At 42.3% G+C, this 25,655-nt stretch overlaps 1 protein-coding gene across 1 annotated transcript in view; it reads left to right on the forward strand.

Moving 5' to 3' along the window:
* Positions 1 to 23,891, forward strand: part of LOC103600464 (ecto-NOX disulfide-thiol exchanger 1-like) — a gene marked incomplete at its 5' end in the record, with an annotated part of 57,828 nt that extends 33,937 nt beyond the window's left edge. The window contains 3 exons of the mRNA XM_008584741.1: positions 879 to 981; positions 12,969 to 13,054; positions 22,934 to 23,891. Of these exons, the coding sequence (XP_008582963.1) occupies positions 879 to 981; positions 12,969 to 13,054; positions 22,934 to 23,065 (321 nt within the window). The remainder of the gene's footprint in view (positions 1 to 878; positions 982 to 12,968; positions 13,055 to 22,933) is intronic.
* Positions 23,892 to 25,655: the final 1,764 nt, after the last annotated feature.

Below are 25,655 nucleotides of genomic sequence, written 5' to 3' on the forward strand. Positions count from 1 at the left end.
AGACCATAGAAAAAACTAAAATAGTCCAGCTTCAGTGTTTCATCACTTATTGGCTTGTTGTACAATTCATCACTTTCAGTTTCCAAAGAAAAGAATTTCCCAACCTTTGTTTTGTCTACCTTTTGCAGTTGTGGATGAGGACCCATACCTACTCAACTTAAACACTCCTAACAACAGTTCTTTTTTTTTTTTTTTTTTTTTTTTTTTTTTTTTTTTTTTGTTTTGTCTACCTTTTGCAGTTGTGGATGAGGACCCATACCTACTCAACTTAAACACTCCTAACAACAGTTTTTTTTTTTTTTTTTTTTTCTTTTAGTATTTTATTTTGTCGATATACAATGTGGTTGATTATTTACTAACAACAGTTCTATCTCAGCTTCCTAGTAGGCCCTGTTTCCCACATGCTCACACATTATTTTTAGATAGTATTATAAATCAGTCTGCTATATTATTTTCCAGAAATTTTTTCATATTTGAAATAACACATGTTAAAGCAGTTACAGTCAATCACAGTTTTAGTGAACAGAATTTAATCAAAACATGAACAAAAATCTGAGATAGTTTGTAACAAATTTGCCACTTATGCAGAGTTACTTGGTTTCCTGGTAGCAGTGGCTAAGAGCCTAAGTTTCAGAATTACTTTTCTACTGTTGGGCAAATAGTTCAGTTGTGTATACGATTTTATCTGCATTTATAAATGGAAGTGGTGACCTCTTTTATAGAGTTTAAGAGATATGGTGGATTTTATTGAAATGCACATATATTGTTTGTTTTTTAATTTTTTACAAGAAATACATAAACAAATATTGGTTTTGCTTTTTAATTTTTATGGGAAATACACAAGCACATATATCGTTTTTGTTTTTTAATTTTTATAGGAAATCAATGTATTGACAGTCGCATTGGTCAACCAAGACCGAGAGAACAATATTGAAAAAAGAAGCCAAGGCTTAAAATCAGAGAAAGAAGCCCTGCTAATAGGTAAGGAACTTCTATATTGTTTATCTCTTCTGTTAAATAATTCTTAGGTAATAGCTTCAATAATATTTTAGTAATTCACCTCCAACTTGTTAACAATGTAAACAACTTTGTCTTCTGGTCAGAGGTGAGATTAATTTCATCAAGATTATATTAGGGTACTTCAAAAAGTTAGTGGAAAAATAGAATTGAAAGAATACTAATCTTTCCATGAACTTTTTGAAGTCCCTCATATTACATACATTTCAAGTTAGTGGCATAGAAACTAATGGGGAGTTTGCTCTTCTGTAACTATATATATTAATTGGTTGTCAGACATAAGACTGAGTTCAAGCAGATAATTTGCATCTCATGTGTCACAAATCTGAATTTTAGAGTTTGGACATGTCACTTCCAACTGGAGGCCAGGTTGGTTCTAGTTCAAAAGTTCGACACTTAGCCAGAGCCCCAGGCTGAGACTTAATCTCTAAACCCCTTAGCAGGGGCCAGACCTGTAATGCTGATGAAATAGGGGGATCCAGACTTGTGGTGCTAGGTTAATCCAGGACAGTCTAATCCAGGCATCCCTGCCCAAGCCTAGATCCACTTATCCAATATGAGCAAAAGAAGCTGGGCACTAAGGAAGGAGAAAAAAGGAGGAAGGAAGTTACTGTTCACCTGCAAACGTTCAGTTGCCCCACAGAATACATCCAGGTCGGCTATTTCTTTATCTGGACCAAAGGAAAGCTCTAAATGTCCTCTTTTGAGAGACATCAGTGGATCCAGAAGGAGTACTTATTCTTACAAGGCAGAGTTCTTGATGAGGATGTGTTGGTAACGTGCTAGGGACCCCAACTTGGAAGGCTGTGTTTGAGGCTGTCTCGGAATCCCTCACATCCAGAGCAAGGGAAGCCGCCATCTGCTCTCTGTGACGCACAGTACTGATTCAGTGGCACTGACCCCAGTGTGGGGTTCTAAGTTCAGACAGGCTCCTCCATGGCATTGTTAAGAGTGAAGAATGAGGCCGTTGTACACGTGAGACAATTTATTCTTTTGTAGTTCGTTATTGGCAGAAGTAGCGGCCAGTTGCATTTTCTAAATATTATATGCACTCCTCTCAAAATGAGAGGTACACCAGGGCCTGTAGAAGCCGGCACAGGAAGAATGGGATTCAACAGATAGTCCACACTTCATCCATCACGTATAGATTTTTCAACTACAGGGTTATTGAATATGACATCAACTTAGAGATACTCCAAGGAAAACCAATTATTTTTTTCTTTCTGATGATATACAGCTGTAATAGCATGCCATGCTCAAGTCTCAGAAGACATGCTGACATGCTATCAGTTCCAGGAACCCAAAATGAACCATATGTAGTTGGTAACTGGATTTTTCTTCTATTGGAAGATGTGTCCGACTCTGACAACTGTTTCTGTTTCAGTCCATGTGACAAAAGTGTGACTTCCCCTGCAATGCTCTTAGGGTACAAACAAAGCACATGATAATCCATAGTAAACATTCCCTCTTTAAGTGTGAATTCTGACTACTTGAAGGTTAAAAAAAATGGGAACAGTTCTCTATTTCTTTATTTTATGTTTTTCCTTTCACTGGAGATTGCTATCTCTTTTACTTTGTTTTATTTGAAGAACACAGTTCATTTACAATGTCTTCTAAATAGTTACTAGAATATATGTATGTGTATACTTTTTTTCAATCAGCTACCTCAAAATTTAAAAAATGATATGGCATCTGTAGGTATTATTAGTTCCTTGTCTGTAATATGTAGAAAATAGTACTTTTTTGATTGGGCTATAATAAGAATTGTGTAAAATTATGTGCATAACCCTGCCTTTAATTCAGTGCCTGTCATTTAGTACATGTTCAATAAATGTTAGATACTAATATCCATATTTTTTCTTCTGTATCCCCAACTATACTGGCTCATATACAATAAATAGATGGCTCAATAGATATTTGTTGAGAGAATATATGAATGAACAGTGGTATGAAGGATAAAAAAACATGATATGCTTTGCACACTGTACATTAATGGAAGTAGATTGGAAGGTTCTATTTATAACATGCCACCTCTGCTGATGTCTCATATCAGAAAAAAACTAAATTCAAATGTACTGGAAAAATATTAGTAAGTCAGGATCTTCAATAAAAAGTATGCACAACCAACTCTACATTTTTCAGGATATTTCTCCTCACTGGTCTTTTGAACTAGTCCATCTATAACAGCATTTGAAGTTCAGGGTTTTGCAAAAGAGAAACAGGGGGTGACACTCATTTTTAACCAATATGAGAATGTTTAGGTAGAAGGGAGGCTAGTGACTTAAGTGTTTGATTAAAATAAACTTAATTTTTATCTTCAGTTCTCCATTACCTCTCTCCCTTCCAAAATTTAATTTACTCTAATAGTTTGACAACAAATGGGACTTCCTGTTCAAATCTACCCTCTAGATACCTATATACTTGTACCATTTTGTAACCAGAGACAGAATAATCTTCCAAAAGACTGCCACAGTGAAGAAGAGTTTACAGGACTGACAATCCCTGCCATTAAATGAGACTCTATGCTGTGATTGAGTTTGACCATTTATACTTTGTAGACACCTGAATGTTGGGGCCATAAGAGCTCCCCTGCAGTTTCTGGAATCTAGATACAGACTGTGGTAAGACAAAACTGCTCTGCACCAGGCTACAGAGAAAAAGGAGTTCCTGTGCTGGGGCTGCTCTTTGATGAAGAGTTCTTGTAGGTAGAATGATTCTAGGAGTCCCCTGGTCTGCTGGTACATCTAGGGGGTTAGGAATACTCTTTGCATTCCCTTGGAATCTTCCCTTAGAATAATTAAACCTGTAGAGAGGACACATGGGCATGCTCTAAGCCAGTCTAGAAGGGCAGAAATGCAGCAGAAAATCTTTCTCAATTTAGAAATACTAATCAGCAAAATCTTCATCAGATCTCTGTACCTGTAGTATATGCTATATGCCAGTATATTCAGATGACTCAGCATCCTCTTGGGGGCACATAAATGACATAAGAAATGAACACTGGCACAGCTCTTGATTGCCTGGAAGAGAAGGTGAGAAATGAGTTACTCAAATGTACTCCATCTATAGAGAGTATTAGTCCGTTTATGTTGCTTATAACAAAATGCCTGAAACTGGATGATTTATAAAGAAAAGCAAAATTTATTGCTTACAGTTTCTGAGGCTGGGAAGTCCAAAGTCCATCTGGTGGTGGCGACAGTGACCCAAGGGTCTCACGTTGCAAGATGGCAGAAGCAGAGAGAGCAGAGCCGAGAGAGACAGACTCTCCTCTTCTTTTAAAGCCCTCAGAACCACACCCTTGACCACCATTTTTAATCCATTCACTACTACAGGGTCCTACAATCCAATCACCTCCTCAAGGCTCCACCTTTCAGTTACCATAATAGGATTTCCCACCCTCTTAACAGTCACAGAGGGGGCTAAATTTCTAATACATAAAACGTGGGGGACACAATTCCAAGTTTCAGTGAGTTGGGGGGCACATATTTCAATCTAATACAGAGTATAAAATTGAGGCTAGAACTTCTTAAACAATGAGCAGTCCTAGTTATTTGTAATTATTTGTGATACTGATTTATCTGTGTATGTATTCTGTCCAGGCTTTTTCATAAACATTTTATAAAATTGGAGTCTTTATTTTAAGGCATTAAGTTGGTATTTATTAGAAAGAATCGACGGGACTTCAGTGATAACATTATTTGGAGCTTTGCAGATCTGGACCCTGAGTCTTTTGAGTTCATTCTGCCATGCTTTCTTCTTGACAATTAATGGGGATTGAGTGTTGTGTTATAACTCAACTACAGAAGATAGGCCCTCATCACATAGTTTATTGTTGTTATTTCTGGTTTCTGTGTTATTTTCTTATTAATCCTTGTGAAAACAGGTTGACATAGAATTGGGCATTAAAGAGAGAACAGAACTGAGGCTACTAGAGGTGGGAAGGGGGGAGGAGTTAGAAAGAAATTAGTCAGGGGCCGGCCTGGTGGCGCACTGCTACAGTGCGCCGCATGGGAGTGCGGTGGCGCTCCCGCCGAGGGTTTGGATCCCACATACAGACCGGCCGCTCACTGGCTGAGCGAAGTGCGGGCGCAGCACCGAGGGTTGCGATCCCGTTGCCGGTCCTGGTCCGGTACGGGCGCGACACTGAGGGTTGCGATCCGTTGCCGGTCATGAAAAAAAAGACAAAAAAAGGAAAAAAAGAAAGAAATTAGTCAAAAGCTACAAAAAAATGATCATACTATAGTGCTGAATATACTAATTATCCTAGAAAAAAAAATGAAATTTTAAAAAGAATTGGACCTTAAAGAATTAGATTTTTATGGGGGCACTGCAGGGTGGCATTTCATGTTCATAATTCTACAGTAACCGCATGTTAGGTCACCTTGACACTGCCCAGTGTCTATGCCAGAACTTCATTTCTCCTATGAGCCACATATTGAATTTGGCATACATTAAAGTTATTTAGGATAGAATTAATCAGTACTTCTGATTTAGGAACAAAGCTTTCCAGCTGCATTTGGCTGGAAACTATTGGATATTGTTATGAAGGACAATGGATCAAATTTTTTATGGATAAGCTAATAGCTCTGAGATGTTGACAGTATAACTCTGGTTCTGTATCACTCTCTTCTCTTGCTTTTTAATACTAACACAACATACTTCCAATCCTAGTAGCTCTGACTGGCACACTGTCAGTGCTAGTCATCATTGTAAATCCCATCCAGATACAGTCAAAACCTTCAACAACTTTAGCTGCTTACGAAGTAGCTTTTCTTTCAAACCTCCCTGTCCCGAGAACCATCCTCAAATTCATAATGGGCAGGCAAACTTCATTACGTAGCCTGACTCCTCTGCAGATCAGAACGTACATACTATGAGTCACCAAGAGGCTTCTTCACTGCAGGCCCTGCTGCCCACTCCACTCCCCCATTTCCATCCCCGTCACCTCTCACATGCGCGTGCAACCAGTCTATATTGGAATTGAAATGCTCCCCCAATACATGGGTATCAGGAAGCAGGTGAATGGAATATGGGGAAATACAGAAGGTTGAGTAATGACTTTTTGGTGTTTTCAGTGAGTAGAGTTGAAGCTATATTTAGGCTGTACCTGAGAAAAGTAATCAGGAGTGTATGTTCCTCTCTGAAAGCTACTGACCATAAAGAATGAGTCATTGACCTAAATCATGTTTCCAAGGTGCAGACGTCCATATCAATAAATCAACAAACATTTGTCAAAAGCCTACTACAAGAATTATCTTCATTGTGGAAAAGAATCATCTGGGCAGCCTGTTTAAAAGGCAGAATCTTTGGCCCCACAGATTCTGTTCATTGTAAAACTAACATCAGAGGGAAAACTGAAGCGGGCATTTTTGGAACCATGTTTTGAGAAATACTGGCCTGCCATATGCCAACACCTGTGGTAGCTGATGGTGGCAGATGATCTCTTCCCTCAAGCAGTTCATAGTTAGTGAGAAAGAAAGCAATTATAATGAAACGTGGTTTTTTACTAAAATCGGAAACATAGAAGGGGCTGCTTCTGCTACAGCGGCCTTGTCAAAAGAATGAACAGTTGAGCCAGTCCTGAAGATTGTACAAGGATGTACAGGGTCTCACTGGATGGATAAAGAAGATGTCTGTGGCATTTCAGATACAATGAACAATTTACTGAAAGGCCCAAGTGTAGTCTGAGGGGCTTAGTTGAAAAAAAAACAAGACAGATATTAAAAAACAAAAACTAACCATGTAAGATCAGATTTTGTACCCAACAAATAAGTGGAACAAACTGCTTTATGGAAAAAAAGAAAATGGTTTTTAGAATCCCAAGGCAGTGAGAAGCATTGCCCGGAGCACGAGAGTTAGATCAGCTTCCGCCGCCCCTCGGCCTCTTCTCTGTCCACCTCCCCTAAGTGCTTCACCTCCGCAGCTGCCCACGTGAGACCCAGAGTGCGCATGGCCTCCTGCCTGCGGGCTCTCCAGTTCCATGTCCACGCAGCCTTTGGATGGGCTTCGACATGAGCAAGACTATTTCAGGCTGGTTTATGGTCAGGTCTCTGCTGGTCCCCAAGCAGCCTGAGGAAGCAGGAGTATATTCTAGTAGGATTGCATTTTCATTTCACTCAGAGAATAATGTGCCAACCAAGTTGAATACACAAGTTGATAATTCTCATCAGGTAACTAAATATAATTTAAAATAGGAGTTTATAGGAGCAAAAGATGGGAGTGGGGTGGACTGGCCCTGTGACAAACCACAGTTCCTGATGATCTCTGAACAGTCCTGAGCAGGGAAGGGAAGGACATTCTGAGTACTTGGGGACTGAGGCATTTGGTCTGCTGAGTAATCTGGGGGAAATCACTTATCACCCTGGACCTAGGTCTTCGTATTGTGTGAAGTTAGGAGGTCTGATTACATGGTCTTTTTCTCAACTCTCTAATCTATGAGGACCGTTATGAAAACATCATTGCCCCTTAGGAATCACACGTGTAAGGAGAGGATCATATACATCAACATATGCATCTTGTACCTACAGACCAAAAGGAAAGCCTGTCTTGGCCCCTTGACCTCTTTCAACATCAGCCCATTTCCCTGTTCCCATCCAAAGCATAACTTCTCCAGAACCCTGTCTACATGCAGGGCCTCCGAGTCTTTCCTCCCCACTCCCTGCAGCCCACTCCGGCCTGGCTTGCACCCTCACGTGACACTGTTCTGTCCGTGTGACCAGAGAGCTTCACATTGCCAGTTCCCCGCTGCTTCCACCGTCAGCTGCTTCACATGGTCGACTGCGCACGTCTTCTGGAAGCACTTTCTGCTCCTGACTGTCATGACACCACTCTCTTCATCACTCCCTCTCAGATTCCTTTGATGAATTTTCCTCAGCTTAACCCGTACATTCTGGGCCTTCTCAGGGGTCAGTCTTGAAGCCTCTTTTCTACCTAGGTAATTTCAGGGAATACTCGGGCTTCAAATCCCTTTTTATCGCCATTGACTAATGAGTTTATACCATCTCCAACTACCATTTAATATCTCCATTTAGATGCCAGTGGACATCTCACATTTAATAAGGCCAAAACAGATCTTGATTTCCACATTTCCCCTGCCCCGATGCTCCTCCCCCAGTATTCCCATCTGAGAAAATAGTTCCACCCAGTTGCTTAAACCAGAAACTGAGGGCTTGTCTTTTACTCCTCCCTAGCCTTTTTCACCACTTGCATGCTGTCCATTGGTCTACCTTCAATGCCCACTACTGTCTCTGTAGCCCTCATCCCTTCCTATCATTGCAGGTCTCATGCAGACACTTCTAACTGGCCTCTCAGTATTCCTCTGGGCTATCCCTCGCACAGCAGCTTGAGGGAAATTTTAAAAACATATCTCAGATCATGTCATGCCCTTGCTTAGAACCACTCTTTTGGTTTCCTACTTCATTTAGAATTTAATCCAAACCACTTAGCCTGGCATACAGGGTCCTCCATGATCTGGCCCCCATCGGCCTCTGAACACATGCTGTGCCCCTCTACCCGTGGCCTGTGCCTAGAGTGGTCTTCCCCAGGCTCTCTGTGGCTAGCTCCTTCTCGTCTCACCCTTGAGAAAGTTTCTTTTCTCAGAGAGGCCTTCACTTGACCTCCCATCATGGAGACCCCTCCAGAGTAGCTCAAGGCAACTCTTTTCTCCTCTTACCTCTTTTGTCCTCTTGGTTGTGCTTACTACTGTCTGAAAATATTCCGTTTGTTTTTCGTCTTTGCATTTGTTGTCTGTGTTGCTCACCTTGAATAGAAGTGCCACAAGACAAGGAGCCTGTCTGTTTCGCACGGTGCTGTGCCCCTCACACCTCGGCACTTCGCTGCTGTGAAGCACCTGGTTAAAGCATGTGAATGATGCAGTAAAAATCTAGTGCTGGGCCGAGCCCATGGCGCACTCAGGAGAGTGTGGCGCTGGGAGCGCAGCAGTGCTCCCGCCGCGGGTTCGGATCCTATATAGGGATGACTGGTGCGCTCACAGCGCTCACTGACTGAGCACGGTGCAGCCGGTCTCAAAAAAAAAGGACAAAAAAAAAAAATCTAGTGCTATTTGTTTAACTTAAATGCTGCTCCTGTGGTCTTAGTGAGGTCGACGAGTAAGAATAAACTAGGTGGGTTTGATGAAAACAGCTCAGAATGCTTTATGTAGCCTGTTTAAATGAGCTTTCCTAAAGAGATTTGCCACAGGTTGTACAGAGATGGGTTGTATCTTTCTAAAGTAGTTTTTAAGACCCTGAGGTTGGGTAAAAAGCCCAATAGTACCAACAACGTCCTCTGCTCCTTTTTATTTTCTTAAATTGGTTACTTACAACTGTATTTTCCACTGTTGGGAAACCCATTCTTAAATATGGAGACCTTCTATATCTCCATGAAAATGGCCAGGACTAATTGTTGAGCCCATCCCTTTGGAGATCCAGTTCAGTAATGGCTAAATTCTCCACCCTCAATTCATAGTGTTCTTTTTACCAACCCTTTAGCTCCCTCCCAGAAGACCATAAAATAGTCTCCATTTTCTAAGTTTGCAGCATTTTTCATTAGCTTTCGATTACAGCTATCCTTTTTCTAATACTAGCGAATATCCCAGTTCCTTTAAAGGAGCTGCAAAGAGGCTTAAGTTATTTACTTAGGAGGCTCCCCCCCAAATGAATCTAATCCAAAAAAATAGGCCCTAGAAACCACATTTTCCCAGGGAGCATGCTTGCTGCTCATGTGCTGCTGTGGAGGGGCAGGCACAGGGGTGGGAGAGGGGTGTGGAGGGGCGAGGCACTGGGGAGGATGCTGACAAATGCTTCCCTTTCTGCTCCATCTCTAGCCACCCTAGATAACTGGGTTGCCATCCACAGAAAAGGCTTGGGAAGCCTTCATGTGACTGCCTACTGTGGCCCCACGTGTATCTAGTGGCAATTGCTAAACTCTTAAGAAAAACAAACGGCTTGTTACTATCAGCTACCACCAAGATGGTTCTGAATACTCTCTTAAGGAGAAATATTCAAGTCCGTGTCAGGATTTCTAATCTGGTTTTATAAAGGTATACAGAAATCATGGGAGTATTTTCTCCTTAGTTTTATGAGCGAAATAGTTGCAATGAAAATTTTCCATGCCCAAAATGTCCAAGTTACTCTGTCCTTCTAAATCAATAACAGGATAGGTTAGGGGCAAGAATCACCAGTGAAGAAGGCCTCAAAGTTCTGCTTTTTGAAAGAGTATTACATCATTGGTTAGTACCTGTAGAAATGTTTAAGGTTTTTATTTATCCTCACTTATCAAGAGACTAATAGAAAGTTTAAAAAGGTAGACTAGCTATCCCCAGTTCTAGCAAATAAATTCATTTAACATGTATCTGTTGTGAATGTCTACTATGATCCCAGTAGTGAACCAGAACCCACAGAGACCAAGGGCAGAGTTCCTTGGGGTGCAGGCCCAGGATTAGGCCTGAGGGACAGTAAGCGGGGGCTGGGGGAGGGGTGCCAGCTTCACAGAAGCAACAAAAGTGGCCACTCTAGGGTCTCCCGTTTCTGGTGTCCCTAGATTTTCTGTGTCAGCAGTTGTCTACTAGGCCAAGAGTTATCACCTCCCACCCCCACAGTCCCATCCCCTGACTCCTTCTATTCATCCTACTGAAGACATGTAAATTCCCATCACACTCCCATGCGCACCTGCAAGAGAGGCTGTGGGTCCAGAAGGCGTTGAAGAGTCTCCATCCGGTGGAGATGTTAAGATGAGGGCACTTCAAGAAGGTCATGGAAAGATTCATATTAGCTTTTAATTCTGTTTTTCCGCAAACGTTTTGAAGAACCCTCACATGAAAAATGTTTCTCTCTATTTTCTTGGGTCCCTGAGGTAGTTTATTCCTAAGGCTGCTCAAGCCCGTCTACCTTCTGAGATGTCCTGTAGCCGCACAGTAAACTCATGTGTCCTTGTCACCCCAAACACTGCCATGCCACGGTTGTTCCCCTGTGCTCAGCTTGGCACAGGGCCGGGTCAGTCAGCCTGGGAAAGGAGTTCCTTTCCAGCCAAGGAAAGGAATGCGCTCCCGCCTGCAGCACCCCTGCCTGCCATCTGAGTCACGCTCTTGAGGCAGCCCACCCCTCCTGGGGAGAACGCTGTGTGGGAAGAGAAGGAAAAAGCTTGTTCCTAGGAGCACCCCACCTGCTCCTCCCTCCCCTGTCCTCCTCCTTGGGAGGGGCTGCCTGCCATTTGCCGGGGTCTCTGTGGAAAGTGGTGGGCACAAAACCACCTGTCCTCAGCCTGCACAGTCGGCAAAAGCCCTATTCACCTGGCCCCTCTCCCCCGCTTCAGACATGCAAATGAAAGAGATAGCTCTTAAATACTTCTGTTCTAATTTCTTTAACAAGATTGTTCATTAGCTTCTGTATTTTAACTCTTATTAGTAACAGAATTACTTACAATGCCACCTTAGAGTTGAGAATTTCAGATACAGGGAAGTGGTTGCCAGCTCTAAAAAATTAAAGCATGAGGGTAATTCAAAATGTCTGTGGAAAAATAGAATTAAAAGATAATACAAATCTTTCCATGAACTTTTTGAGCTACTCTGGTATAAATAAGGGGAAGGGAGGCAAAAAAAACAAAAACAAAAGGAAGTCATAACCTCAGAATGAAATGGTAGTTTGTATCTCAGGAAGAACAGGCAGTCTCTGAAAACTGAGATTTTAGCCTTCTGGTGAAATGGAATGAATTGTTTCTACCTTTCTCGTGTCACTGTTAATCTCTGGAAACCTCATTAAAGCAGTCTTCCGAGGAAAGGTCTTGGAGCATGCTATCGAGACCCTTCGGTTCTCTGTCCTGGGCTTAAGGATGAACTGGGAACTTTTCTTTAAAAACCGGCGTCATCCCAGATCATCCCAAGTATCACACGGGAGGTCAGGGGGCCATCAGACCCTGTCCAAGGTCATCCACAAACATAGAACAACCTAGTGCAAGAATAATGTGCTCGCCCTGACCTCATCTCATACATATGAGAGTCTTCTCTTCCACCTCTGGCTCCAGAGCATCAACACTGACAATAAGGAGAACATGAGGGCTTAGCCTCAGAGTGAATTCATCTCAAAACCTGTTTAAAATAGAACTAAAAAATGTCAGTCTGAGCACAACTTAACAAAAAGCAGCATACGGTCTACGGAGGTGACTTCCTCATTTTCACTCTTGATTTTGGATGTGGGCGCAGGCAGGATGGGAAGGTAAAGCTTTTTACTTCAGCCCTGACACCTGCACCCAGCTTTCCATTTGTCAGTATAATGTTGACAGCTGATTTTCACGATGGAAAAGCTTTCCGATTTATAATCCAACTCCAGCCAAACCATCCATTCCCAGACCTTTTAAAATGATCTTGTAAATTACAGCAGTGAGAAGGGGAGAGCAAGCTGGCTCCCTGTAAACACAGCCACAACCAGGGGGAGACAGCAAGTGTTTCAGGAAGAATTTGTGCTTTCTCCAGTAGCAGATAGGGGAAATACGGACTAAGTACTTTTCATTACTAGCAACTGTAATTGTCAGGAAAATCTGAGGCACTGTGATTTCTTACAGCTGTGTGAGCTGTTTCCACACTGTAAAGTCCACCAAGGGAAAGAAAGGAGATAATTTCATCCTTCCAATAACTACAGATTTATATTGGTAAATCAAGCATAAAATTGATAGTTGAAATGCTTCCAGGAATCTTTGTTTAGAAATATTATTCATCTATATGTTATCTCAGAGTCTAGCTCTGTAACTACTATCTTTCCAGGAGATAAACTGTTCTGTTTGCCAGGTTACTATTACTGTCTTCAGAACACCCTATTTTTGATTGCTTGTTGAGTGCTGTTAGAAATGGCAGGACCATAACCCAGCCCGACAAAACAGTCATTGGGGTTAGATGACGTGATTTAACTGAGACTCTCATTTACCTCTAAATAACTTCCAGTGTTTGTCTTTTAATGCAGGCATCATATCAACGTTTCTTCATGTCCATCCTTTCGGAGCAAATATAGAATATCTTTGGTCATACATGCAGCAGCTGGACTCCAAGGTAAATGATTTTTCTCGAGTGAACTTGCAGTGCTGAAATTTAGCATGTTGATTGCTAGCTGCAGCTGGACTCTGTGTGAGCTGCATTAGGGATATAATAGCGTGTGGAGGTTTATCAGCACTTCTTCCCAAGGACCTCAGTTTGGGAGCTAAAAATAAATAAATACATAAACAAGGGGGGCGGGGAAGAAGACACAACAATCACAATTCCTTGAACTTGTTTTTTTGTGTGTGTGTGTGTGTGTGTGTGTGTGTGTGTCCGGCAACGGACCGCAACCCTCAGTGTCACGCCCGTACCGGACCGGGACCGGCAACGGGATCGCAACCCTCAGTGCTGCGCCCGCCCCTCGCTCAGCCAGTGAGCGGGAACCAGTCTGTATGTGGGATCCGAACCCTCGGCGGGAGCGCCGCTGCGCTCCCAAGCGGCGCACTGTAGCAGTGCGTCACTGGGCCGGCCCTGAATTCCTTGAACTTGTTAAGACAAGTGAACAGATATGATGTTGATGGGCGGGAGGGGGAGAGGGTGGGGGGAGGGAGGAATCGATAACGAGATACGAAAATCAACTACATTGTATATTGATAAAATAAAATAAAAAATAAATTAAAAAATAAAATAAAATAAAATGACAGTGACTTTCAGCAGATGCCAAATTACTTTGAAAACATCGAGAGATTTAAAATTACAGTTTGGCCTGAAAGTTCCTCCAAAACAAGGGAGAAATCAGGTGATTGTGGCTAAGGAGCATTAGCTTTAGGCCATGTCCTCATAAGATTCTATGTTAAGGACTTCACACAATAGAGGAAGACCACTGTGAATAGTCTGAAGATCTCATATGAGTCTCAGTAAACTACTATTGGCTGTTTTGTAGCACTATTCTCTAAATGGAAAAAACGACTGCAAAGTCATTCTCAGCAGGGCCCCTCAAGGGTCACACCCAGAGTCAGGCGTCATTCCTCCTTTCTCTGAAGCTCAGTTTCTCGCATCTGCATATTAACTGTACTCCTAGCCCACTGCAGTATTTGTGTGCCAAAAGAGAAGGGGAAAAAACAGTTCTGTTTATGTGTCAAGTTCAAGTGAACAGTGAGAGGGGCCCCTCTTTAAATGAAATGAAGTTACTAACCAGTACTGCCCAGGGAAGCCCGGGAAGGAGATGGACACAGAAGCAGAACAGAGAAGTCACTGAGTAACCTGTTAAATTTCCTGCTGTGGAGGAAAATGGAAATATGTGAGAAGCTGCTCCACACGGCACAGCAACGTACGTGGCCTTTGTACAACCAGACCTAGAGCCGGCAGTTCTATGACCCCGAATAGACACATGTAACTAGATGTTCAGTGGTTAGCATGGAGTAAGTTACTATATCATGTTCTTATTTTGATTCAAATGATCTAACCAATACATGATTCCACACCTGCTTGACCTTTTAAATGGATCTAATACTTCCCTTTTGAGAGAAATCATCTGGGACAAGTATTTCACTCACCAGGATTCATGCCTTTTTATGACAGGGTAAGACCAAAACAGGGCGAAAGGAGCTAGATTATGAAATTCTTGAAGTCGGAATCATATTACTGTTTTCCCTGTGGCCTCCCCTCGCATGGATAGGGAGGTAATAGGAAACGCTCACGTTCACCTCAGATGAGACGGGAAGGATGTGCTGTAGGATGTGACTTTGCTGTAGTAAAGAGCTGAAGGGCCTCTGTTGTTGGTTCCCCCTCACTGGGATCCTTCTTCCTTCGTCGGGATCCTTCTTCCTTAACGCCGCTGCCATTTTCACCCAGAGGATGGAGTGGGCCACTGCCTGTGCCGGTGCGCTTGCCAGAGAAGAAGCCCTCGAGAATGAAGCCTACTGTTGCTGCTGCCCTTCCCTCTATTGCTGACATGTCTTTTCTCCTCTTTCTGGAAATCCCAGTTGGATGAGAAGCAGTTGTTGTTTCAGTATGAGCTGAGATGGCTGAAGAATCCGTTTGTAATTTATCTAAGGATTTCAGGACTCATGTCTCCTCTGCTCCACCACTGCAGGTGGATGATCTGTGAGGATCGTCTATGAAGTGTGTGTGTGTGTGTGTGTGTGTGTGTGTGTGTGTGTGTGTGTGTGTGTGTGTAAACTCACCTGGGGCGGGGGGGGACTGATGAATGAGGAATTGAAGCTGTTCCATTCTTACCCTCAGGACAGAGCTCAGGTGAGATTTGTGTCTTTCCCTCCTTAGTCTCTGTGGAAAGAGAATTCACATGCCTGGTCCATGGCCATTGGACAATAGGTCTTTCCAGAAGGTATTCAGTCAAGGGAATTCCATCTCTTTGCAGACTGGTACTTTTATTTTAGAAGATGAAAAGGCAGTATCTCCCTCACAGAGGACCCCCCCCCCAAGACAGCCCTCCATCTCCTTGACGAAATGCCCAGTAGAGCTGTCATGTTTTTTCAACATACTTGGGGTAAAAAATATCGAAAAAGTACTCTGACTAAAACTGCTGGGTGCCAGAGATTGAACCACATATTCTTTCTATCCCAGTGAGCCTGAGAGGATAGTTAAACTTTTTAATTCAGGGAGCAAATTATTACTGTAGACAGGAATGCCATATCCTTGGGGCTTTAAGCAGAAAACAAAATAATGAGAGGTTTGCCCTCTAAGTATCCACCAGGGCCTTGTCCCTGCATCAGCTGCCAAAAGACTCGTAATCCTGGAGCGGGCACCAGCCTGTCATGCCAATGTTCTCCAGTGCAGGGGCTGCTACACCTGCCCCCGTTAATCAGAATGAACTGCGGGTCATGGCTCCTCCCCCACCCCCGCAAGGCTTTTTGGCTCATGTTGCATTAAGGCGATGGATTCTGTACTGCAGCCACAACATGGAGTTTGCTCACTCTAATAGGATGGCTTTTTAAAAACTCCGCTTAGAACAACACTTTCCTTGCGATTAGACAGCATCACCATTACTGCAATTGTGAGATAACATCAAGATTCTGCCCACCTGCTACTGATGAGCGCAAGGACAGAAGGCTCAGCCCAGCCCTGTAATGTAGCTGTTTTTATTAGGATTTCCCTGAAGGCCACATATGGGTATAAAAATGACTAGAACTGAAGGAGAAACAGGAATTAATTTAAATTATGCTGGGCATGTAAATTGCACATGGCTCCCTAAGACCATTTAGCCCAGTAATAAGCCATTTTCTATTTAAATATTATTCCTACTCTTGGGAATGATATTTACATATTTTTCTGTTCTTGGTTTTTTTCTAAACCACCCTCACTCACCCAGCTCACGTGTATCAGAACATGTGACAAAATCAGACTCATTCAGAAAAAGACAGGGTGTGGGGTGGGGGGCTGGGCAATGGCTTCCTGAAGCTTTACTGAGTCAGAAGTCAGTCGTGATCTGGCCACAGGCAGGTAAGCTCTTCAAAACAGATAACACTGTCTTGAAAATGGCTTCTGATCAATACATAGACTCCTCAGCCCCGGAGCCCATCAAGTGTGCCCCCAGTGCTGATTCTAAGCAGCACAGACGACACATTTCAGCTGAGCATTAGCAGATGGATACTTCCTGTCACAGTCAAGAGGGGGGGTTCCTCTGCTCTTCCCCAGTACATGTACTCTTCAGATGAAGACTCAGTTCTCCAAGTGTGTCTGGCTGCCCCCTCTACATGCTTGCAGCTTCTTCCCGAGGCCCTCAGAGTAGAAGATTTGGTTCTGAAAACCAGATGACATAATGCAGCCAAAAATGCTGAAAGACCTAGAAAGACCTGCCATTGTGGCTGGACACCACTGTTTGGTGACCAGCTTGGATGTTTATGGACATGTGTGCATTTTCCACCAGAAGGGCAAATCATTTGCATTTCTGTACTAAAAGTATACCTCTAGAAACACGAAATATCTTGCCAGTTCAAAGGAGATTCAGATCTTGCTTTAACTGGACAGCATTCTTTCCCAGACCGTAGCTGGGTGATGAGGATGGGTGAGATGTTCTCAGGAGTCTTTGTAAGTTTGCCAGCCTGATTATTTGATATTATGCATACTCTGGTGTTCTCCTTAACAGCCACCAGTCATGCTATGTTAATGAGTAACAACTTAGACAGCCTATACTGTGTTTAGATATCATAGCACCTCTGGAAAGCACAGGACAGTGGGGGTAACACTATTGTCCCCTTGACTACATAAAGAACAGAGGGGAGTTGCTCACCCACAGCGAGAGGAGTTGATAAGGTGACCAGAGACGCAGTGGATGCTGGGATAACTCACTGCTTTTCGTGTGCCTAGCCCTGTCCTGGCAGCCAGAGAAGAGCCAAGGATGGCCAGGGCACAAAAATCTACAATAGAACAAGCTTGCGGTCTAGTGGAGGAAATGGTATAATATTTATGAAATAACTTGAGAATCAGACATGAACTAATAAAGTGCTAAGTTAAGGCTGGCCAGTTAGCTCAGTTGGTTAGAGCACAGCCTTATGACACCGAGGTCATGGGTTTGGGTCCCCACACTGGCCAGCAGCCTTTCCCCTGTCCAAACAAAGTGCTAAATTGGGCAGAGCATATGTTTAGTGAAATAGGAGTTAGAAGGGAGAAAGCCGTGAGCGTGTCACGATGAGCAATGAGGCAGCCCTGAGTCCACGCTGACTCTAGTGTCCCCTCTGGGAAGCTCTAGCTAAGTGCCACCTTTCTTCCCTTTCTCCTTCCTTCCCTCGCTTCCTTGCAGATCCTTTTCTCCTTTTAATCCTATTTTTCTTCTTCCTTTTCTTTTCCTCCTCCCACCTCCCTTCCTCATCCAGTTTCTACCTTTGCTCTTTTTAACTCATTCTGTCTCTCATCTTTCCTCTTCTTCCTCCCTCCCCTCCCTTCATGCCCCATCTACATTCTGTGTTTCTCTCTTAAGTCTTCACTGCAAGGTGTGTGTGCTGACACCAGGCTCTGCCCAGGGATAGGAAGGATGAAGGAGATTTAAATGTGCACTGAAGGCCGAAGGCCAGTTCATCCTGTGCAAGGAAATCTGGTTTTGCATTGGGCTTCCCTGGCTCTCCAGTCTTGACACAGCCTCTGCTCACATCTTCTCAGTGCCCCAAACAAGAGCCCAGCTTCACTCAGCTTCCCTGCCTGATATGGGATACAGGGCCAACCTTCCCCATAATAAAATTGATTTACGTCTGCACATGTCCATTGGTACATGTGCTTAAAGACCTGGCTGGGAGGCAGTGGGCTTGGGCTAGAGTCAGCAAATCGGAAAATAACTCAAGCACATCTAAATTTACCTGTGCAGTATTAACACCACACAGCCCCCTTGGTTACATGAAGCCTTTCTTTTAAATCATTTTTCTTCTTTTTTAGTTATAGCAAATCAATTCTTCCTAAAAAGAATAAATGTTAGACTTAGAAAATTTTAAATAAAATGGGGTGGGAGAATCTATTGACATTAAAGGTTGAAAAAAGAAATAGGGTAGCTCAGTTGGTTAGAGCGTAGTGCTGATGACCCCAAAGCCCAGGGTTTGATCCCTGTACCGGCCAACAAAAAAAAAACCAGACTAATTTCTTGGAACAAAAGCCAGCTGTGTAAGAAGAGGGTAATAGGGTAATAAAAGCATCAGGTTTATGACAATATTCCCCACTTCCCAGAGCACCAAATATATGGTGTTGGGGTGGGAGAATCTATTGACATTAAAGGTTGAAAAAAGAAATAGGGTAGCTCAGTTGGTTAGAGCATAGTGCTGATGACCCCAAAGCCCAGGGTTTGGTCCCTGTACCGGCCAACAAAAAAAAAACCAGACTAATTTCTTGGAACAAAAGCCAGCTGTGTAAGAAGAGGGTAATAGGATAATAAAAGCATCAGGTTTATGACAATATTCCCCACTTCCCAGAGCACCAAATATATGGTGTATGGGAAAATGAGATTTCATAGTCACAGCACCCTTCCCTAACCTACATCATAATGCCTTACAGAGTTCTCTTAACCACATGTATTTGATTCTGCTCATAATATGCTTATGGGAGCGGGAACACATTGCCCTGAGAGCGGGGTTGGATTTGGCGTCAGAAGCCCTCCTCTGAGTTTTAGCCCCTCCACTCACCAGCTGGGCAAGCAACAGCCCCACCCTGCACCCCAGGCTCCATCTATGAAAACCAGGAGCTTGGAGAGAATCCCTGACCACAGAAGTGATTCAGGAAAGGGAATCCTGCACAAGAGGAGGAAATGGGTAAATTTCACTCAGAGCTTGGCCAGTGAGGTCTGGCTGATTTGTTTTATATGATAACTCCATGACTCTTCCAGTTCTCAATACCAAAAAAGGATATTGTGAAGGTAAGTTACGAGAGCTGACAAATTACAAGGAGAAGAAAACAGACTTAAAGTAAATGAAGATATTTGTAAAGTAAAAATTCTTTGGCCATAGGGTAAAAGAGACAAATTATATTTTCTCTTGAATTTCTCTTGAAAAAATCCCAAAATGTAATATGTCATAAAGGCTCTTTTGTCAGGGTGGAGTATAGGTTTAAAAACCAAACTAACCTTAAAGTAGTTTCTCCTTGATCTTTCTTCTGGCATGAGATATAAATGTCTTTAAGGAAATTTTCTAAAGTTTAGCTGAGAGCTTTATTAGGTGGGTATTTTAGATAGGATTTCATTGGAAGTGGTCTGTTCCATAATTATGATACGTCTCTGTGCGCGTTATTTACATCTTTATGGCAGAATCAGGCTTTTACCTTATACTACTAACAGAAACAAAGTTAACTATATTAGAGGAAATTAATTTCTGTTATACTAATTTCTGGCTTTATCAAAATCTGAAGTATGGCTTGCGCGTTATTTACATCTTTATGGCAGAATCAGGCTTTTACCTTATACTACTAATAGAAACAAAGTTAACTACATTAGAGGAAATTAATTTCTGTTATACTAATTTCTGGCTTTATCAAAATCTGAAGTATGGCTAATTGGCTAACCAAATGAAGTAATCATGAGACTTTCAAATCCCAGTTTCACTACTTCTTAGCTGTGTGGCATTGGGCAACTTATTGTTAAATAATGCATCTCTGTGCCTCATTTTCACCATCTGTAAAATGGGTTATGTGTTATTGTGTGTATTAAATGACTGAATATATAGAAAGCATTCAGAACAGTATTAGGCACACCATAAGTGCTACTTAAGTGTTGGTTGCCATTTGTTTTGTGCTTTAGATTGCATAAAAGACTTATCACATCCATTCTGAGATCTTTGCCACAATCTAGTGGACAGATAAATTTTGAATGGCTCAACATAAGACTGGCACTAGAAAAATGGAGGGGCCAGCACTCAGACCAAGTCCGCAGCACATTCAATTCCCTTGTCTTGAAAATAAGATGGACCTAGTAAGGGACTGGAAATGTAACTGGTCATTTAACTGGAAGCTGGTCGTTACATGCAAATCTTTTGTGTCTACATTTTTTTCCAGCAAGTGAGGGGTGTGCTTTTCTAGAGAGCTTTCTAACAAGACTATGTGGATGAAGCTCTTATTCTGTGCCTGTCCCCGCAGTGAGGACTCAGTTGGTGGCAGCTACCTCTCTCCTGCTGCAAGTCACCTTCTGCTTCCTTTGTGATTGAAGTTGAGGCTCAGGTCAAAAGACAGTGGAAAGCAAGATGCTGCTACATTGCAGTGCATGCTAGCCAAGACCCCCCACGATTTGTTTGCTGCTTTGGTGAATGGTTCATGTGGGGTGCTCAAGCATCAGCCTATGAGTGTGTAGGAGCCAGTTGAGTTGGGAAATTTTTTTTTTTTTTTTTTTTTACAGTTGATGTTGATATCACTCTAATAGTACTCATTACAGCAGAGTCCTGCTCTCGGTACCCACCCATGAACAGAAAGGCAGTGACCAAGAGGATTATTTCATGTTCTTAGTCCACAGTCTCTGCCCCTTGCAGAGACTGGCGTCAGCAGTGAAAAACACGGCAGCAGAGCCAGGCAGCCTGGATCTGAGCTCCGGCTCCACACTTACTGCTCATGCTACCCTGCAGGAGTCAGCTAATCTCTCAGCCTCAGTTCCCTCATTTGTAAATTATTTCCTACCTAATGAGAGTGTGGTGAGAAAGTGTTTTTAGAAGAGTCTGGCAAGGAACAGGCTTGCAGTGATTGTGAGTCATTCCGCCTTTTCCAACCAGCTGCAGGACTGGATGCAATTGCCTGCCCTGACGCCAGCAGACCCCTATGTATGTTACCCTCAGGAACTCAGCTTTTCTCTCTCCTTCTTAATAGCACAACGCTTCTTCCCTATGTTTCCAAGGGAAGTGATAGGCTGCAAATGAGCCTCTGGTGGGCTGGCGGACACCTCGGTCGGCTTCGCCATGGCCTCTGCTTGACCTGGGGAAGGACGGCTCATCGCAGGGTGGCACTGAAATTTGAGAACTGGAGCCTACCGTAGGTTATCTGTGCTGTGCACCTCTAGAGGAAGGGAGCCTGTGAAGAGGATAACTTGACCTCATAACACTTAAGGAAAACTGCCTCCTAGAAATCAAAGCTTAAGGAAACCATACCTCTCCATACTTGCCCCTTTGGCTCATGAGCACAGAGCTTGACCCACCTACCACAAGTTTGATAGAGTGTCATTTTCTATGAGTATTGCAATATTGACATTGGAGGTAGGGTCCAGGTGGCCCTGATAGTCGGCCTCAACCCACCCCATCCTTTTACCAGGTTCTTGACTCTGCCACAGGAAAGGGTTCAAGAGCAGAGTCACAGAAGAAAGTGAGAACAGGTTTAATGTAATGAATAACAGATACGTATTTCACCAAGTGGGGCCTAGCTCCAGAGACTGAGCAGGACCCACACTAAAGTTAATACACAAGAAATACATAAAGTTCAGTACGGAGTGCAGCAGGCTGGCTTAAGAGAGTGAGCAGCTGCTTGCTCAAAGTAGCTTGATACAGGAAGAAAGAAACACACACATCCAGGCAGAGGGCAGATTAGCTCTGAGAGTGATCATCAACAGCCCCTGCTGCTGGGACTCGGTATCTAATGAACGTTCAGTTAAGGGGGCGGTTCCCACTTGTGTAACGTAGTCTTGCATAGGCTTAGTTAGTCTCGGAGCGTGTTCATTGCTCAAATCCTATCACATGCACCAGGCATATTCAAGAACATTCTGTGCTCTCTAGCACCTCTAGTGGAAGGTCGTTCAGAGGGTAAACTCTACTGATCATGCCTGGCTACTAGGGTTATAAACCCCTCTCTACTGAGAAATCCAGCCACTGGATTTGCATAAGCCAGCCCCTTATGGTCTCATCTAGGTGTGGAAAATAGGTCTAATTTAGCAACAGTAACTTTTCTCTAGAGTAGAGCCTAGAGAAGGGGCCTGAAACCTTGGGAGATGGCTTGAAATACAGAGGCATTTCTATAACCCAAGCCGAGGGAAACTGAGCACCTCCTATCTCAATGTATGCATATATACACCTACATAAATATATATATATATATATACACACACACACACACACACACACACACATGTTCCTAAACTTTCCTGTGAAAGTTAAAGAGAAAGGAGTTTGTGCAGAAAGAAATCCTTCCTAATACCCTGTGCTCCTCGCCGAGTTAGAGAAAACCGCTCCCCTTCCTAGTGAGGATGCGGGCACCAGCAGCTTTCCAGGGGAGACGAGGAGTTTGCTCTGAGCCCTCTTACATTCGCTCCCTATCGCCTTTTACATCAGGGAAGGCTGTCGGGGATGCTGGTGCCAGTAAGTCAGCCATCTGTGGGAGGCTTCCATCTCATGCCTAGAACCTTCCATCTCATGCCCCACCCTGGCAGCACTGACAGCCAAGTACAAAATTAAATGTTGCTTGTCCTACTAAGATAGCACGCCCTTACCAGACCCATTGCCTCTTTTAAGATGAGTTGCTTTCCCCAAAGTGACTTTTCTTCCTTTCTAACAGATATCTGCAAACGAAATCGAAATGCTTTTGATGAGGCTGCCCCGCATGTTCAAACAGGAATTCACAGGTGTGGGAGCAACGCTGGAAAAAAGATGGAAGTTGTGTGCCTTTGAAGGAATTAAAACTACCTAACAGCAAAGAGCAAAAAAATCTCTGGAAACAAAATCGTCTGAACCTGGCCAGAGCTGTGCACCGTGGCAACAAGAGGTTCGGGCTTGGTCCCACTTGGGACCTTTGTGGAGCCTTCAAAGCCTGACTTTAGTTCCATCTGTGGCGTTCTCTTGTGAGTGGAAATGTAATTGTGTACCAGTTTCTTACAATAAGCAAAGCTTCATACTGTGACAGGTCTGTTTCCTATGAAAACCAACGATCCCACTGTCACACTGATGGCGAAATCTTAAACTCTGCTACATTTGAGAATAGCTCACCAAGCAAAGTATTTAAAGTTAACAGTGGTGTAGCAATGATTGTTGCTAGGCTACAGAGTTGTATATGTAATGTATAGCTGAAATCATTAAATGACATTTTCCCAAAAGTCTTGTTTTAGTAAAAATAATAATAATAATAATAATAATAATTTTACAGTGAGGAGAAATCATACCAAAAGAAAACTTGAATATGTGTCTGAACAGTTATTGTATTTTGTAAATTAAGTTATATGCTATTCCAGGGACTTTTGCCTTATTGAAGAGGCAGAAAATATGATTGGACTCCTTGAGAATGCTTTATCAAGAATATTATTTTTCTAATGTAACAGTTCTCCATCATAAGTTCTTTTAACATGGACTGCATAACAATTTTCATAAAATGTAAATAATGGAAAAACTAGTGCTACTGTCTTGTTCTTGGTATGTAACATTCAGGTTTATGCATCAAAATAAACATTCGGTAAATATTCCTGTTACAAATTTTATAGCAAAGATATTAATTTTTTTCAATAAATATGACTTCTACCATATTGGTTTTGAACATTATTATTCTTTGACGTATTTTAATTCTTTCTTGAGCAATATTTTTCTCGGAATTCAGGCCCATTCCATATTCTACCATTTAAAAATTGTTAAATACATAAGTGACATTAAGAGATAAAACATTATTTTAAATAAGAATATATAACAATTGTAGAGTAGAAAGTACCAAAAAAGAGATATTATACAGCATTAGAGTAGATACTGTCTTAAAATACTAAGATATAGCATCCAAACATAATCAACATAAATTTTACCTTTATGTCCTCATGGGCAGGTACAAAGGAGTCAATTAGTTAATCTTATTAATTCCTGGATTTATTTACGTGTATATTTGCTGGAAAATATACAAGTTAGAAAAGAAATTGAAGAATTCACACATGGAACAATGATTTAGATAGGATTTGGGTTTCCCCTCTTTCTTTTAATAACAAGTAAGATATAGCTTAAAATTGTGTCCCCTTCCTGCTTTTTTACATAAGAATCACAAAAAAAAAAAACAAGTATTCAAGATATTGATTAATTTCAAGGAAATATTTTTCAGGAAGACATCTGAACAGCAAATGTTCTTTGAAATCATGAAAAGATACTCACAATGTCCTGTTGGACGTTATTGTCCTCAACGTTCTTTTTATTGAGCCCAGAAAAGTTAAGGTACTTATTCAGAGCTCCCATATACATCTACACATGTGTTTCATCCAGGCTCAGTGCTAACTCTGTGAATATGGAGCTAAATAAAAAAAGACCCTCTCCTTAATGTGCTCAGAGTTTAGTGGGAAAAAGACATTTTCCCAAAAGTTCCTGTATGATGTGATTGGGGTGACGAGAGATACGACAAGGGTGCTATGGGATTCAAACTAAAGGGCAATATCATATTAAACACTAGAGGCTTTCCTTCACCATCTGTCAAAGCCCATCTCCACCTTCATCCTGGCAGATGTGTCCCTAAATCAGGAGGCATAAATCAGGACTCAACAGTCTGCAGGGAGAAGACATCATAACATAATATCATTTGTAGATGTTATTGTGAAATACAAAACCTAAGAGGTTCACCTGGAAAACAATGAGAAAAAAATATTTCAGTAAAGTGGCTAGTTATAAAGACATAACGTCTAGTAGGGACACGAGGGAAGGTACCACAACCCATGCTATTTCTAAATGAAAGCATGTGTTCAAATGTGCATTCATACTTCCAAGTGTCACCAGGAGTTACATCAGCAGAAGGATGCACTGCACAGGGAAAACCCTAACTCAGGGATCTGTACTCACACAAGGCTGTTGTATGCTTGGGAAGAGGAATTAAAGGGACCTCATATTAGATCTGACAAGCAGATACCATTTTCTAAACACGTGGTCCTGAGCCCTAAATGGCAATTCAGAGAAATGAAATGGTTGATTCTGTTTCCAGAAATACTTGAGTAGTTCCTGGAAATAAGTTTCTGCCCCAGGAGAATCTATTTTGTCTGTGATATTTTTACTTATACTTGAAATTACTATTACTTGTCAAGAAATATATTAATTATCTATTTTAACTTGAATTATGTAAATAACTTATTTTTGAAGGAGAGAAAAAAACCAGCTCTGAATTATCTCAAAGACTCTCAGGTTCAGATGGGACTTTAGAGGTCACCTGGGGGAGGAACTAACCTTGGTGCCTATGAGGGTGGTCTGAGGTCTACATATGTCTGTCACTCACGCTCTTTAATCATTCCGATAACCCTATGTGAAGATACCATTATTATCTCCATTTGTCA

Source organism: Galeopterus variegatus, unplaced genomic scaffold (assembly GCF_000696425.1).
Source record: "Galeopterus variegatus unplaced genomic scaffold, G_variegatus-3.0.2 Scaffold3362, whole genome shotgun sequence".
NCBI lineage: Eukaryota > Metazoa > Chordata > Mammalia > Dermoptera > Cynocephalidae > Galeopterus > Galeopterus variegatus.